Here is a 15,835-nt window from a genome sequence, read left to right as displayed (position 1 = left end):
CAGCCACAGGTCTGGAGACTTCTAGGAGGAGGCCTTCAATGCCAATTCTGCATAAAATGCATTCATTTAACTTAGAGTCAGCTATAAGAGTTACAGGGAGTATTATGAGTTTAAAAAAATGTTTTCACTCATGTAAAAAATTCCATTTCCTGTTGACCTTTTTGCCCAGACAAACTAGTTACTGGGGAAATGACTGAATTAGAAGCTTTCTTTTTTGTTGTTCATTTAATCAGTCTTCATAAAGAGCAGGCAGTGCTGTTGCCATTTGTAGGCAACTTAATGTATGAAAGAAAAGAGCCTGTCCCATGTTAGTGTTGATTGTACTTAGCTTCATTTATTTTTATTGCCTCAGTGTTGCATCTGCTGTTGGAAAAATCCTTCTCTACATTAAATGGTGCAGTTGGTGAGCACAGAAGTTGGCATTAGCATTAGAAGCTTATTTCCCAGTTATACCAAGGTAAAGGATGGCTTGCTGGAGTTCTAGTGCATTGAAATGTTGAAATGTTGGACCGTATAAGAAACTTGCTGATTGGCACTGCTTAGCTGCAGTGTTTTACACAGTGTAATCCAGTGTAGAACCAGTGTAGAAGATCAACTGATGTTATTTAGCAACCTTCTTCATTCAAGCATAGTGCTAGTTGTGCTGGTCAAATGGAAAAACCACAACTGACACTTCTGGGTGTGCTTTTATTGCTGTACCTGTTGGCACGCATTGTAGTAGAGCTTGTATCTGGCAGTGTTTCATTTTAAAGAGCTCTGATGACTATTACTGTGCTCTGAGAATTGTGTACAAATGGAAGCCTAAGGGTTGTTTAAAAAAAAAAAAAAATAAGGAAGGAACTAGAAAATGTTTTCACTTTGTGGTGCTCTGAGCTGCAGCTTATTTAATAGGCTTAAAGCAGTTTTTTTTCATTAGTGCAGACGAATGATTGTTCCTTGAAGTTTTACGGGTTTTCATTGCAATACATTGAGTTTAGAAGCTTAAGCTCAGGCCCTATGTATCTGTGACTTGCTTCACAATTTTCAGATAAAGGGCTTTGAAATTTGTTTTTCCTTCCAGGTTTGCATATATCCTCACAGTGCCACATCATTAGACTGCCTGTTAAAGCTTGGGTTGTGTCAGCTTATTGCCCTGAGGGCAGATGGTTAATTTAAGTGGGGGTTTTGCTTCTGGGAATTTTGAACCTTGATGAAACATCTTTCAAAATTTTCAAACATGTAGTTTCTATATATGAATTGTTATTCAAATAAGATGCACAAATCTGTCTTGCACAGAAGTTACACAAGTTTCTGGAAATAAAAGGAGTGCTTAGGATTATGACTTAATAAGCTGTACGATTTCCAGAACCAATATTTTCTTTTCTTTATAATGACTGTGGAGTTCTGGAAGGTGTTTTATTACCACCTATGTCTCTTCTTCTACATTTACTGCTGTTGTACAAATGAAAAGCTTCCCTCTGTCTTCCTTGCTGATCTCCCAGGACACGTCTGCAGGTGTGTGTGGAGAGAGGAGGTTGGGAAAAGATATCAAACTCATTGTTGATCACAGTGTCCTTGTGATGTATTGTCAGAATGTTGATTTGTAAGCTGTGTCTTAAAAGTGTGGTACATCTTCAACAGCACCACTAAAAATAATTTGGAGCTGCTGTCTGATATACAGCCTACAGCTACTGGTAATCTGGAAACAGTGATGAAGAGAATGTATTGCACAGGCTTCGCTGCTTTTGCTGATAATAAGGCTTTTGAGTATTAAAGATGCTTTGTGGCCTGACAAAATTCCACTTCTTTCTTCTGTGGAGAAAATGAAATGGCCAAAAATTTGTAGAGAATTGAGGTTGCTGTTCAGTGATTGATTGCTCTCCAGCCTATTTCCAGCCTGTGCTGTGTGGTAATGCACATTTTTGAGGCTGTAGTATGTACTGTCTCAAGGTTGGTCTGGCATTAAACAATAAGGTCAGTTTGTATTCTGCTGTTAATTAAGTTTACCACATCTATCATGAGAAAAGAGAATAGTTGAAAAGGGAAATGGAAAGAAACCCACCAAACTCAAATGTCAGAATAAAGGGTAGCAGTTGACCTTGAAACAGTTCAAATGCAGATGCTGGTTTACATCATGCACAGGAAGTAGCTGGTGCCCTTAATATCTGTTTTTCTTATAAAATTAAAATACCAAAGCAATGTAAAAATTTTTTTTGTTTTGTAATCCATCATGCTTCAATGTGGGAAAATATAAGATGGCTTTGAATCAAGCAGGCTACTCTTCAGAAATGTATTTATTTAGCTGTGTAAGAGGGAGGCATGCTTTTATCTGTTTTGTCACAGGTAACATTTAATTACACTATAAGTTTGCTTTCTTAAAAGTGCTTCAGTAAAGCTGAGATTTCTGGTGGCTTTCAGCCACATGCTGCATGCAATGGCCACTCATCACTGCTAACATAGGAAAACAGAAACCTGGGCCAGATTCAAAGTTCGAAAGCTGTTTTTAACTTTGGTTTCTAATGTATCTGTGAAAGCTTATGTATCTTCACTTGGAGCAAGACAATTGAGTATGGTCACCTTTTTCTTGGGATGATTACTTACTCCTAGCTCTTATGTCTGTATTTGTGTTCATTTCTGAAATGGTAGTATGCTTATATGGTTTATAATAGAGATGTATTTCTTAATGCTTCTTATGTAGACTCAGTTGCTAAATGACCTTGTTTGCTCTCTTTTTCCTCCAAGCGATGTTGAGTTCATGCTATTGCCTGAGAGGAAATTTCTAGATTTTGAACTCAAGTGAGCCTATTATCGTGTAAACTGTTTTCTACTACTGCATACCAGTAGTTATCTCATTTTGTTATCAAAGCCAATTCTTTTAATAACTCAATGTATAACCAATTGGCTGGCTGGGGTTTGAGGTGGAAGGGAGCAGAATTAAAGTCTGCTGCAGGTAATGGTCAAATGGTATTGCAGCTCTTGCTTTTTGTCAGTTGACTGTATGTTTAGAAAGCAAGAGCTAATGGCAATGTTTACCTCATATGGAGGAGTTACAGTGGTAATGCAAATGGAGCTGTTGTGTGCACTGCAGCTCAGTAGTAACTTTTCACTCTTATTAACATCTGTGTCCTGTTTTTGCCATCTATGTATTTACTTTCTTTTGTATCTTCCTTGCCAGTTTTTCTTCTGCCGCAAGTCTTCATTGATAGCTTTGCAAAGGCATTATTGTTTAAAGATGAGGAGATTAATTTAAACCTTAAGCTTGAAGTAGATTTAGGCTCCAGCTATTATTGAAAAGGAGCAAGCAGACATTTAATATTTTCTTCTCTTTTCTTTCATCCAGAATACTTTCTAAAGCAATCCTCAGTCAGCTTCCTTAGTTTTTCTTGATCAAATACCATTGAGTTTCTTACAACAGTTTACCACTGAGTTTCTTACAACAGTTTACTATCAACAGCTAGAGATGAGTCTCAGCTGTGTCAACACTATTTTAGTTTTGGAATACTAATTGAATCCTTTTAATGATTCATGTTCTATTTCAAGGAGAACTTGCTCATGCCAAGAATATCAAAGCAGTTCCTTCAACAGGAAAAACGTCAAATAGATCCTTTTTTTCCTCATGCATGGGTATTATCATGGCTGTTAACTAAGCAAAGTGCATGTATGTGATTATGGCCAAGTTTCTGTTTGTTACTCTGCCATAGATGCTATTGCCTTGTCCTCTCTAGCCTTAGCTATGTTGTAGTTGCCAAAATAGCATCTTATTTTAAATTGTCCTTACAAGCCTGTGAAACAGCAAGCATGTGGCTAAAATAACCTGTATGAATTACAGGGAAGTTACAGCTATAAATACATGAATATTTTTAAAAAGCCATAGTACTGTTCAGCACACTGAACAGTAGGAATATAAGTGATTCCTAAGGCAAAGCCAACGATGGCTGAGGACAGCATATGCTGTTACTTCCAGCCCATTCAGTTTGGATATTAGTGAGCAGTAGTTCTTGCCCATCTTCTGGTTTGATTTTTTTCAACGTGTTTGAGCTCTGAAACTGATAAATGTGCATTCTGTACCCACCTACTTGAGATGATCTGTTCACCTTTGTAGCTTAAGCCAATAGTTTAGAAACCTTGAAATTATTCTATATCTGAACAGCTTTCTTAATTCTGTATGTTGCAATTTCATCTTGATTGCTGTTAATAGGTGTACATCTAAGATAAGTAGTTCTGTGCATAGTAAACATAAGGATAGGTTTGCTTCAGGCTTGTAGACCACAATGTCCTTTCTTGGAAAATGTTGAAGAGAAAAAGAAAGGGGATGATGACTTAAGGAAAAATTGTGAAAGGGAAATAGAAGCAGGAACGGGGAGAAGGAAGGTTATGAAAAAGGAGGACATTAGGAATGAAAAGAAGAAAAAGAAGGAAAAAATCCGGAGAAAAAGAGTGAGAAAATATAATGAAGATAATAAAAGCAAATAATCAGATGGAAGAGATGCATCAGCTTTATATGTGTTGTCACTGTATCTGAATGCAGTTTAGATATAATAATGATAGTGAATTCTGTTTTTCTGATACTTGCTTGAGTTGAAGGGGTCTTGGGAGCAGGGAAAATGGTCTAATATGAGAAGGGGATCCCTGTGCTTAGTAACTGTATAAGGCCATGAGGAATGATATGTATTAAATTCCATGCTATCGATAATAAAATATGCTAGTGATTTTGTAAAGTTATGTACTTGAGATAAATAAAGGTTATTGGAAGTGGTGTGGGAGGGGATGTTTGTAGGCTAGAACACTTTAATTGGCATTGATACCAGTAAATGGAAACACCCAACTAATGAATAGATATGCAGAACAAGATTATCACATAGCACAATATGTCTGAGAAGCTCAAAGAATAGAGCTTTGTGAAATCTGTTCTAAAAATTAGTCTATTCATTCCTTTCTCCCAGCTGAAATGTGTTAAGGAAAGAGCTTTCTGTTCAAGTTACTGCTCCAGACTTGCTGATTAATGACCTCAGGCACTGTATTTCTTAATGTTCTCTTACCCTTCTCCATTCTCTCTTTTTTTTTTTTTTTTTTTTTTCCAGAAAGATCCAGATTACCTGAAGCTTTGGTTGGATAGTTTTGTTTCTAGCTATGAACAGTTTTTGGATGTGGACTTTGAGAAGCTGCCAACTAGGTATGTAGAATTACAGACCTGTTCACCTTTGATATCTGAACCAGACCTGGACGAGAGCCCAGTTTCTTTCAATACCAATACTGCTTTTAAACAAAAGAAAGTTTTTTTTTTTTGAGTGGCACTCCTGTTCTTCTGAAGGTCAAAATGCGTTGGGAATGATGAAACTTAGGCAAATACCAGTATTTGCGTTATATCAGTGATGAAATCAATATTCACTTGTTTTTCCTTGTAGAAGTTTAATCATTTCTTGTAAGTTTTTGGAATAAATATTCATTAAATGTTGCAGGTGAAATAATATTAGTATCAGTGCTTGGTTTCTGTAGCAGTAGTGACTGAACAGAGGTAAGATCTAGGTAAAGTTTTGTAATGTTATTGTGGACTGCTACAAGAGGAAAAAGAGATAAAATGATCTAAGTTTTAGATGCTTTAGCTAGAAAGCTTTTAATTAAAACACACAAATGATAAACCTCAAAGTTCAGGAACAGGAGTATTAATGACTCATTGCTGACTGCAAATATGGAAATATAATCATGAGATGGATATTAAAGTCTAATTTCACATTTCTGTATTTAGCATTTAGAATTTGTTGAAATTTCTGTGCACTAAGGCTAACTTTTCAAATGAGGAATAGAAACTTAGCTCTGTATCTTTTCTTTTTTTTAATACATCCTTGTATGATTTATGGGTTTTAAGAAAAAAACAAGTGTTGCAGAATTCAGAAGTCACAAGAACCAGTTTCAGAGTTATAGCTGCTACCACTACCAGAAAGAATGGCTCTGTGCATAATGCTTCTGTCCAAGCCCTGTTGAAATCAATGGAAATTCTCTACTGGGCTTTGGATCAGATCCTGTTTGAAGTGTAAGTGATAGCCTCCACTGTTACAAGGAAACAAAGAATGCTGCAACTGTATCTCAGTGGATGAAAACAGGGCATCTCATCTACTTGTATTAAGATATTCTTCTTAGCCATTATGCTAATTCAAAGTTTACAGTGCAATTACCAATGTGAAAAATCTACAAAAGTCTGCCAGTTAATTCTTCTTTCAGAGGATGTTTGCTTTGTAGTGAGATATCAAAATGCATCCTACAGTGCACAGTTCAGGAAAGCAAAAACAGTGAAAAAGTTTGTTACCCCTTGTTTTTTCTTGTTTTATGTGCTCATGAGTTGTTTTTGTTGTTGTTGTTTCTGTTTTTACAGCAACATAGTAAAGGATTAAGCACAAACATGGAGCTTAGCTGTGCTGAACAATGGCAGCATCTTCATTGCATTAAATAATGGGTTTGTGAGCATAAAAATCCAGTGTTTTTGTGAGGTTAATGACAGGATTAGTGACTTGGTCTGGAAGAGTAGGCCTGCACAGATTTAGACTCATTTGTGTAACAGATGTAGAGAAAATATATCAAAATAACATAGAAACATTTTCTGCCCTTGTTGGCATTTGAGAGATAATCAGGCATGTCAAAAGTGGCATCCTTCTGGTATTTCTCCATTTCAATTGCAAGCATTAGCACTATGGAGCTGATATTATTGAGTCTGCAAAAGAGAAATATGTAGGTCAGAGTGGAGCCACCTGTTTCCCAGTGTCTCTTCTCTTGAGACCAAAGGGACCCTTTGGACTCAGACATCTAGGAAGAAATCAAGTTTGCCCATTGACATCTGTGCCAATGATCTCAAGTTGTTCTCCTTTGTGAACAGAGGTAGTGTGGAAATCATAGAAGGAATTTTGTACTTTTTTATTGCTTTCACCCTCTGTCAAGTGTACAGTAGTTAAGAACATCCATAATTGCTAGAATGGGGACTGATGTGAGCCTGCTTTTCCCTTATGTGAAAGTTGGAGTGCTTGACAGCTAAGTGCTAGAAAGGCCTTATGTACTGAACAGCAAGTGCCAGGAAATGATGAGCAACTGTATAAGGATGAAGCTCGTTCAGATTGCTGGGCCAAGTTAACCTTTTGGAAGACAGCTCTGGAGTTATGTCAGTGTAAAACATGACACTTTTTTAACATATAAGAAAACAATACTTCAGAAATGTAGTTGAAACTATTAGCCTTTTTTTCTGAAAGAAAGCCTCTTAAGTGGCAGTGTCACTTGCTGATGTAATTGATAAGTGTTTCTTCATTGAATTAAAATACAACATGTCCTGAAATATGTTTTGGAAATAGAAAACTTTCTACATAGTACAGAACTTGGCAGTTTCTAAACTTGAAGCAATGAGTGTATCCAGTGAAATGATTTGGGTTTTGTAATAAATAGAGTTTATAAGCATATAAACATTTAATTTTACTTACATTTTTGTGTATCTTCTGTATGTATTTTTTCTGTATATTTAAGTGCAATGGTTCATTAATGGTCATTACAGTGATTTTTTTTGTAAGAAAGTGAAGATACTGCACAAAAAATAACTATGCTGACAGCTGTGAACACAAAAGTCTAATGTGTGTTCATTCTTTACCTAGAATAAATAAAAAGCAACCCCCAATCCTCTCAGCAGTATTTACACATTTACCAGCTCATAGGAGGCTTTCTTTTTTTCCCCATCACTAATGGAAGAAATTGTTCTTTGACTTAATACTTTCAGAAACAGCAATATTATCTGCGCTGTTGTGATTTATTTTCTGGTTTTGGTTTGTATGCTGTTAAGCAGAGAAGCTTAAAGGAAACGTATGTCAAGTACTGCACATGCCACACTGCGTTAGTGTATGGACTCTAAACCCACAGAAAAGGATGCAGAGATCACCAGAATAAAGCAGATTAAGGCTACTGGAAACTGGTTGCTGAAAATTGAAGCCTGGTTTTCACCAGCTTTTGTTCCAAAGTGCTTGCTTACAGCTTTAGTGGAGGAGAGGGGAGAGTACTGCTGATTTGAGCTGTAATTGAATGAGTACAATGTGAAGACTAACTCAAGTTCCTTTCAACCACCTGGGTTAGCGATTTCTGTTGCTGCATAGCCATGTTAATGTAATGCAAGGATATTAGAAATTAAAGAATCCAAAAGAACAACCTACAGGAAAGAAGGGGACAGACTCCTTAGCAGGGTTTGTGGTGATAGAACAAGGAGAAATGGTTTCAAGCTCAAAGAAGGTAGACTTAAGTTAGATGAAAGGAAAAAATCTTTCACAGTGAGTGTGGTGAGGCACTGAAACTTCTTGCCCATCAGCCAGGTTGTTCTTCATGCCCCCTTGCTGGAGACTTGCAAGGCAAAGCTGGATCAGGCCCTGGGTAACCTGATGTAACTGTGGTGTCCCTGTTCACTGTTGGGCAGTTGGAGTAGATGGCCTTCAGAGATGCCTAACAACTCTTAAGGATTCAGTGATCCTAAAGTGTGAACATATCTCATTTTTTGATGTATGGTTGCAGCAAGCAAACAAGAGTGTCAGTTGTGACTTGAGATTTTTTTTTTTTTCCTTTTTCAATAGTAAGTTTATGCAACCAGTCTCATTAAGAAAAAACAGCATTACACATCTACATATTAAACTTATCAAAATTTGTAGTGATATAGTAGCAATTTGCTGTGGGGTGGGAAGAAGTTCAGTTATTTAATCTCTGTATTATGCTTGGTTTGAGTAATACCAGAAGATGAGCGTTTCTTCTGCTTTTCTTGCACAAAGCATTTAAGTTGTATATAGCACAGACATGTAGAACACTCTTTAGTATGTGAGGCATGGAGGGGGAAGGCTGTTTGCTTTCTTACAAAGCGTTTCATGATCTTACAGAAAAAGAGACTTGTTGGCCAGTTTGGGCAAGTTACTTCTGATATACAACCTCAGCTATCAAAAATTATGTTCTTAATACAGAGATGGTGAGTTCACAGATTATTGTGAACAACACTTGTAGTCCCAGAGGGTTTGAATCCACTGGAATCTTGGGGATGAAGCTGCTCAGAAATGAATGTTGCCTTCTTGACAGCTGTGTTGAATAAAAGCAGGTGCTCTCAGTTTTCTGGTTAATGTCTCTTTATATGAACCTAGGTTCTATGAAGTCTCTGTCAAGGTTTTCCAAATCCCTTGTGCTCTTGTGACTTTTTTCTTCATTTGGTTTTCACTGATGTATTTCTACAAATGCCTAATTTTAACAAAAATAATATGCAGGAGTGCCTAATATTCTTCAGAGCCCTATCTAGGTTTGGTAGAGTTGTTGCATTTAATGCCAACCCAAGTCTTTTTTTTCCTCTCCTAAAAACAGCGAGGTACTAGGTGGATAAAACCAGTCATGTAGTGGGTTAACAACACGCAGAAACCATTAGGGTTGGGCCAGCCATTCATGCAGAATGTGTATGCCAGGAGTCAAATGAGCTGCTGGGAGCTCCCCCTTCTGTACGTTCAGACCCTCGTTTTCAAGTCTTTAAGCTCTACGAGCTGGTTGCTTTTGGTATTTAATCTTATTTTCTGCTAGCTTGAGTAGTTTGTGTAAGAAAGGCATGAAGTTTGCTGTGGATTACTGCCAACTGGACCTCATTGTCTACTTAGTTATTGGCATCTCATTTATTTTAATCTTCAGTGGAAAGTTGAAAACGTTCCCTTGTGTTTAGTTTCACGTTTCATTCTGCTGTGTCAATCCTCATAGGAGTTTCCCAGGCCACCTGATTACTACTGAAAATCATGCCATTTCTCTGTGGCAATTCAAGCAGGTAATCTCAATGGAAGAGTATTTAGGAATCTGGTTAATGTATTCCTGGTGCTTTTTTTTTTTTAATTCTTTATTGTTGTTGGGGAAAAGAAAGCTCATGCTGGCTTATTGCCAGCAAGCATTTCCTTGTAGTTCACTAGGAAGTGCTTGTGAGAAATCAGTTGCTGCATTTCTGTAACCTTTTTTAAGCAGGTGTATTGCAACACTACCGAAGCACACTAAAAATAGATGATAATGTGTCATTTGCATGATTATGAGCTGTGTGTCTGTGGTCCTTCTCTTTAGGGTGGATGACATCCCTCCAGGAATATCACTGCTTCCTGACAATATTCTTCAGGTCCTGAGGCTCCAGCTGCTGCAGTGTGTCCAGAAGATGTCAGATGGATTAGAAGAGCAGCAGCAGGCTTTGTCACTTTTGCTTGTGAAGTTCTTTATCATCCTTTGCAGGTATTTGTTCTGTTAGCTACTTCAATAAGGCTGTTGTTTTGTTTAACAAATCGTTAATGTAGACTTTAGATTCTAATCATTTATACAATGTGAACAGATGCTTTCCAGTAGAATCAGAGAAAAAGCTACTTTTCATGGTCTTCCAAGTAAAGGAAAATGAAGAAAACCATACAATCTTTGCTCTTTCTATTCCATTTTTCATGGAAAAGACACAATTTTGTAATTATGCAAGATATATCTATGTGAATTCAAGGCATAGTGTATGTGGTATAAGAAATACTTTTAAAGGGAAGTTGCACTCTAGAAAGCACTGAATATTAAAGAACTTGAATGATAAACATACAGGAAGAACTGTTTCACATTCTTAACATGCTTATAATTCCATAAATAGCTTAGGGATCTGACTTAGTCTATTAATGCAGCTGGCCTCTGAAATTTGCTCTTAATTTTGTAATACTGTCCAAGCAGGTAAATAAACTGTTTTTAGGGATCTATTCCTCCTTATTTCTTCATTCTTTTATTATAAACTGCACTGAATGAATAAGGGAATAAAGTATATGGTAGGGATTCTCCTTTGGCGAAGTATTTAACAAGCTTTTTTTGAGTCCTTTTGTTCTTCTTATCCTTACAACAGTACAAGTCTGCAGTGCAGCGTTCAAGTATTCCAGAACATTAAATAAAGCTGAATTGATGGTGATAGTTGTGTGATGAATTACCAACTATTATCTTACTCAGTTGCTAAACAGTTCTCCTTATGTGATCACATTAGTATCTGATCTTTGTGATGTCCTCAAAGTGGGAAATAGTGTGTGTGCTTTTTTGTTACTGTTGATTTTCTTAGTGTTCTAAAATTTTTGATGTTTCTTACTTGGAGAATTTATAGTACATATTTGCCTCTAGGTAATATATTTATTAAAGCATTGGAAAATGTATACAGCTATGGTATCAGTCTCCTTGTTCTAGTAATGTGGGAGAAATTAAAGTTATTGCTTCTGTTATCACATGCCATTTCTGACCTCTCTATTTAGAGCGTCCTGGGAATTTATTTTATCTCTGAAACGCCAAATTCCAGATAGAGTTGACCTACAGCAGGGTGACTCAGGCCTTTCTTCTCCTTCCTTTTAAAAGAAAACTTGTGTACTGTGTTACTGTGGCAGAAATAAACATTTGAGTACATCCAGTCCTCTGGGGAGTGTTTCTGAAACGCTTATACATTTTTCTGTGATTATAGACCGAATACTAAAACTGACATTGTTTGAACTAGCCTCAGTACACTGTGTGGTTTTTTTATTTTCATAGGAATTTGGCTAATGTGGAAGAGATTGGGATGTGTTCATACATTAATCACGTTATCACCATGACTACGTTATACATTCAACAGGTATGTTTTCATCTTTAGTCTATTATTTTTCCTCGTAGAGGACCTCCAGGTCTTGCTTATTGTGATCCCTGTCAAAATGAAGTGTTTGTGGGGGAATGCTTATGGAGGGGGATTAAGACGAAGTTTTAACTTCTAGGCGTCTTTTGATTGCTGTTGTTACTTCTGGATTTTTTTTTTTCCCAGTTAAAAAGCAAAACAAAAGAGAAAGAAATGGCAGATCAGACACCAATAGAAGAATTTGTGAGACATGCACTGGCTTTTTGTGAAAGTCTCTATGATCCATATCGCAACTGGAGGCAGAGAATTGCAGGGTAAGTGTGGACCAGGACAGGATCACAAGCTATGTGAGTTTTGATACCTGTAGATAAATGATATGTAAGGTTGCTGACAAAAACTACTGATATCAAAGTAAAATAAAATATAATTACATGGGTATGCTCCCGATACATTTTACAGGTGTTAGAGTTGGTTGTCATAGGCAGTGGGTTAGATACAGTATGCTAGTTGTTTTTCAAAGATTCTCTATTCTAAAGAGTTAATGAAATACACTAGTTTTGGTAGGAAAAAGAACTCAGGAAATGGATACTCAACACTGAAACCCAGTGCAACTGGAATTGTCAGTACTAGTATGTGCTAGGAAACTGGCTTTTTGACACACTTAATTTCTGTCATTCTAGGCACAAACTCTTTGAGGTTGCTAGTGATGCACTTTGTTATAACTGACTCTTCAGAGACCTTAAAGATTCCTATGAAATTTTTCATGTACAATTCTCCCTTATTAGCCCCAAATTCACTGCAGTAATGTTAAATGTACAGTATAATTAACAAGTTTTTCTGCTGCATGTACAAGGGCTGTTTGCTCCTTACCACTCTCATTCAGAGCTGCTCTTTAAGATTTTTACTTTCATCAGGACTGTTTTGATGTGCACCAAATACTTGCACCAAATATTGGATCTGTGCATGCAGATAACTAGTCTTGTAAAACTTACAGTCCATTCTACAGCTTACATCCTGTACAACTGTGCTGCATTTGTGCATCCAGTCACTCTTCTGACTCCATACATACAGAGTGGAAATCTGTTGTGGTGATACCTTGTTTGCTGGGGCTTCTTTGTAGCTGGCAACCTGTAATACACTACAGCACTGCATGGATTGCAGGTTTTATGGAACTGTCATTGATAGTACTAACTCTTGTTCCCATAACAGCTTAACTTGCTGTACACAAAGCTTTAAGGAACATGTAAGAATCACAACTTTCAGTATTTCTGTGCAGTGTAATTCCCCTGTTCTAGAACACAGTACAGGTTGAACCAGTTATTGTATATGGTCTCACAAAGTACTGCTAAGCTGTTCTTAGATGTAGCATTCATAATGCCAGCACATCACATTGTACCATAGGTACAACATAAATGCTCAAAAACAGAGAATCTGCAATCAGTGGAGGTACACAATTTGTTAATGAATCAGTATAATTCTATTTAGGAGGCTGCTTATTTTCTGAAACTGGATATGATTTAAATATTTTTAAAAACCTTAAAGATATTTTCTGATAGTCTAAAGGTTGGAGGAAAAAAAAAAAGTGGATGCACCAGGAGGTGTTTGGCTGTAACTGACTGACACAAAGTTTTTTCCATTGCTTTCTTTCAAAAACTTCCCTATTTTTCTAAGCTGGTATAGCAAAGAAGCCAGAGGAAAAGAGGCAGGTAAATGTGGTTGAATTGGTTAAAAAAATTTTTGAAGGTCACAGTGTAAATGTTATGTCTTTGAGAAGAAGTCTGTAACTCTATCAGCAGAATTACTTCCCTTTGATTTGTTCCCCCTATCTCCCATAATGAACTCATAATAATGTTTTGAGCCATTTCAAATTGCATGGTTAAGAACTTTAGTAGATGATTTACTTGCAATGGGGAAGGACTAAATACCAGGTAGCTGCTGGTGTTTTGGTTCATTTTATTTTATTTTATTTTGACCAAACCATGTTCTAAACTATTAAGGCATTTCTAAGAGTGGAACAGAAAAGTCATTATCATCTGTCATTCTTTTTTTTTTAAGGTGAAATACTTTTTTTTTTTTTTTAAGTTTGTAGGCCAGACTTATATTTTTTGGCAGGGTTCTCTGTTATGAAATCATGAAGTAGTAAGTCAGAAACAAAGGTGTCATATCTTTTCTAATGTAATTTCAGACGTATCCTTAGTACAGTTGAAAAGAGCAGACAGAAGTATAAACCGGCTTCCCTCACTGTTGAGTTTGTCCCTTTCTTTTATCGTAAGTATTATCAACAGCACGTTTAAAAATGATCATCTTTGGAGGAGTGAAGTTGGCACTTCTAAATTCCATTCCCCAAAGAATGTGTAATAAATGTAAAAGCATCTTACTGTTTTCTGAGGCTGCATGTATTGAGTTGATTTGTTTGCTTGCTTTCTGCTCTGTCACCATCTTGCCAGCCTTACTTGTCTGTGAAAGCCTGGTTCTTTTTCTCCCAGATTTTCTTTCAGTGTTTACTGTAATTTAAGAAGATTGAATCTGTGAATTTTCAACTTCATTTTTGTTGATACACACATCTGGATTGCATGTGAGATCATTGTAGCAGCAACTGTAGTGATAACTTGCATGAAAAAATCATGAGGAAAGTATGCATGCATTTTTGTCTCCTCATATGGTTTAGTAGCCACAAACAAGGAAACTTGCTGCCATCCAAATAGCAAAGTCAACTTAGACTGCAGTTTAGGGAACTACTCTTTTGTCTTTGGTTAAACTGTGTCTTAACTGCTACTTGGGAATTTGTGTTCTTAGCATTAAGCATTGGCAAAGAGGTCAGTAAAATGCCAAATGCCTTTGTCTTTGTGCTAGAGAACTGGAAGCTGACTCTAAAGTCTGCTCTCTAGCATTGTCATCTTCAGGATCTCTCCTCTCTATTTAGTTCACTGTACTGTTTTCTCCTAAATCCCTTGTTTTGTAGTGAAACAATCCTTAGTGTGCTAATTAGCTGGCAGGTACTCATCTGCTGATTGGCCATCTGTCAATACAAGAAATTGCTGAGCATGTGCTAAGGACGTACTTTCCACAGGAGTACTAAAGACTTTTTGTCTACTCTGCCTCATAATTTTTCCACAGTCAGCCAGGTAGTACTACTCTATTGAATTTGTCGTAAGTTCCACAAAAGATTCAGAGGCTCTAAGTCAGGGAAATGGCAGGCTATGTTTAATTTGTATACCAGGTTTTAAAAATAGTGGTGCAGTTTTCTTTTGAAACGAGCTTATACTTCCAGGATGCAGCCAGAAATACAACTTGCCAATAACTGGTAGTTGTCCAAAAGGTAACACTATCATTTTAACAAATACAGAATTTTTCCATTTTCAATTTCTAACGTTTAAAATCTCAGTCTCTAGCAGTTTTATCTTATATTTGAATGGAATTACAGTGGCTAATTCAAAAAAAAAAAAATACTCCTTTTGTGGTTTCAGTTGCAGTTGCTTTGATTCTAGTGATATTGCTATAGCAACAATATCCAGGCTGTATTCTTAAGAGTTCCATATATCAGATATTCTATGAGATATCTTTGAAGGTATTTTTTTTATTGTTAGAAAGATGACAGGCCACTACAGGCTTTCTTGGGAAGTTTGGTTCATAGGGAGCAAGTTCTGCTTTTCTAAGGCACCTGCACTGTGTATGGCATTTGTCTCTGTGTCAAAAGTCTTCTAACATTTCTCATACCTGCTAACTGCTTGTGTTAGCATGTTCTGAACAGTCTAATGAAAATTAATCCCATTTATTCCATAGTACATTTGCTGTACCTCCTTGGGTCTGTCAGTTTTCCTGATAAATGCAGGGTTGTCATGTTTCTTTGATAACTCTGAAATGGATGTTAATGTATGTGACTTACATAAAAGAAAGTGGAGATTTTAGAGTTGAAATTTTGTATTAAGCTTGCATGATAGCGAGCAGCAAGGATGCTTGTTTTATTTACCTGCTTTTTTATTTTTGTTTGAGAGAAAAGGCTTGTATAATTTATATTACAAAATAAGGAATCCTACTACTTTTTATTTACTCCAATCAGAATGTTTCCAAGAAAGTGAACATCTCAAGGAAAGCCTGAAATGTTGCCTGTTACATCTCTTTGGAGCTATTGTGGTTGGTGGTCAGGTAAGAATGTTTTAAACTCTTCCCAGCTGCTGAAGTCTCCAACATGATCTTCATTACTCAAAGCTTATAAATATCCCATAATCAAGG

At 36.6% G+C, this 15,835-nt stretch overlaps 1 protein-coding gene across 5 annotated transcripts in view; it reads left to right on the top strand.

The window, feature by feature from the left end:
• The window catches only part of NBEAL1 (neurobeachin like 1), an 80,926-nt gene that overhangs the window by 11,655 nt on the left and 53,436 nt on the right, over nt 1–15,835 (top strand). For all 5 annotated transcript variants that reach the window (XR_006169409.1, XM_042821944.1, XM_042821946.1 and 2 more), the window contains exons 3-8: nt 5,061–5,152; nt 10,063–10,224; nt 11,524–11,605; nt 11,789–11,916; nt 13,788–13,870; nt 15,663–15,748. Coding sequence is in view for 4 of the 5 variants with exons in the window: in XM_042821944.1 (XP_042677878.1) it covers nt 5,061–5,152; nt 10,063–10,224; nt 11,524–11,605; nt 11,789–11,916; nt 13,788–13,870; nt 15,663–15,748 (633 nt within the window). In the remaining variant the exon portion in view is untranslated. The remainder of the gene's footprint in view (nt 1–5,060; nt 5,153–10,062; nt 10,225–11,523; nt 11,606–11,788; nt 11,917–13,787; nt 13,871–15,662; nt 15,749–15,835) is intronic.

The sequence above is a fragment of the Centrocercus urophasianus genome, unplaced genomic scaffold (assembly GCF_019232065.1).
Source record: "Centrocercus urophasianus isolate 14NV4802_14NV808 unplaced genomic scaffold, USGS_Curo_1.0 seq_20, whole genome shotgun sequence".
Classification (NCBI taxonomy): Eukaryota; Metazoa; Chordata; class Aves; order Galliformes; family Phasianidae; genus Centrocercus; species Centrocercus urophasianus.
Note: the sequence above shows the minus strand (reverse complement) of the source record. Positions and strands in the feature narration are given on the sequence as shown.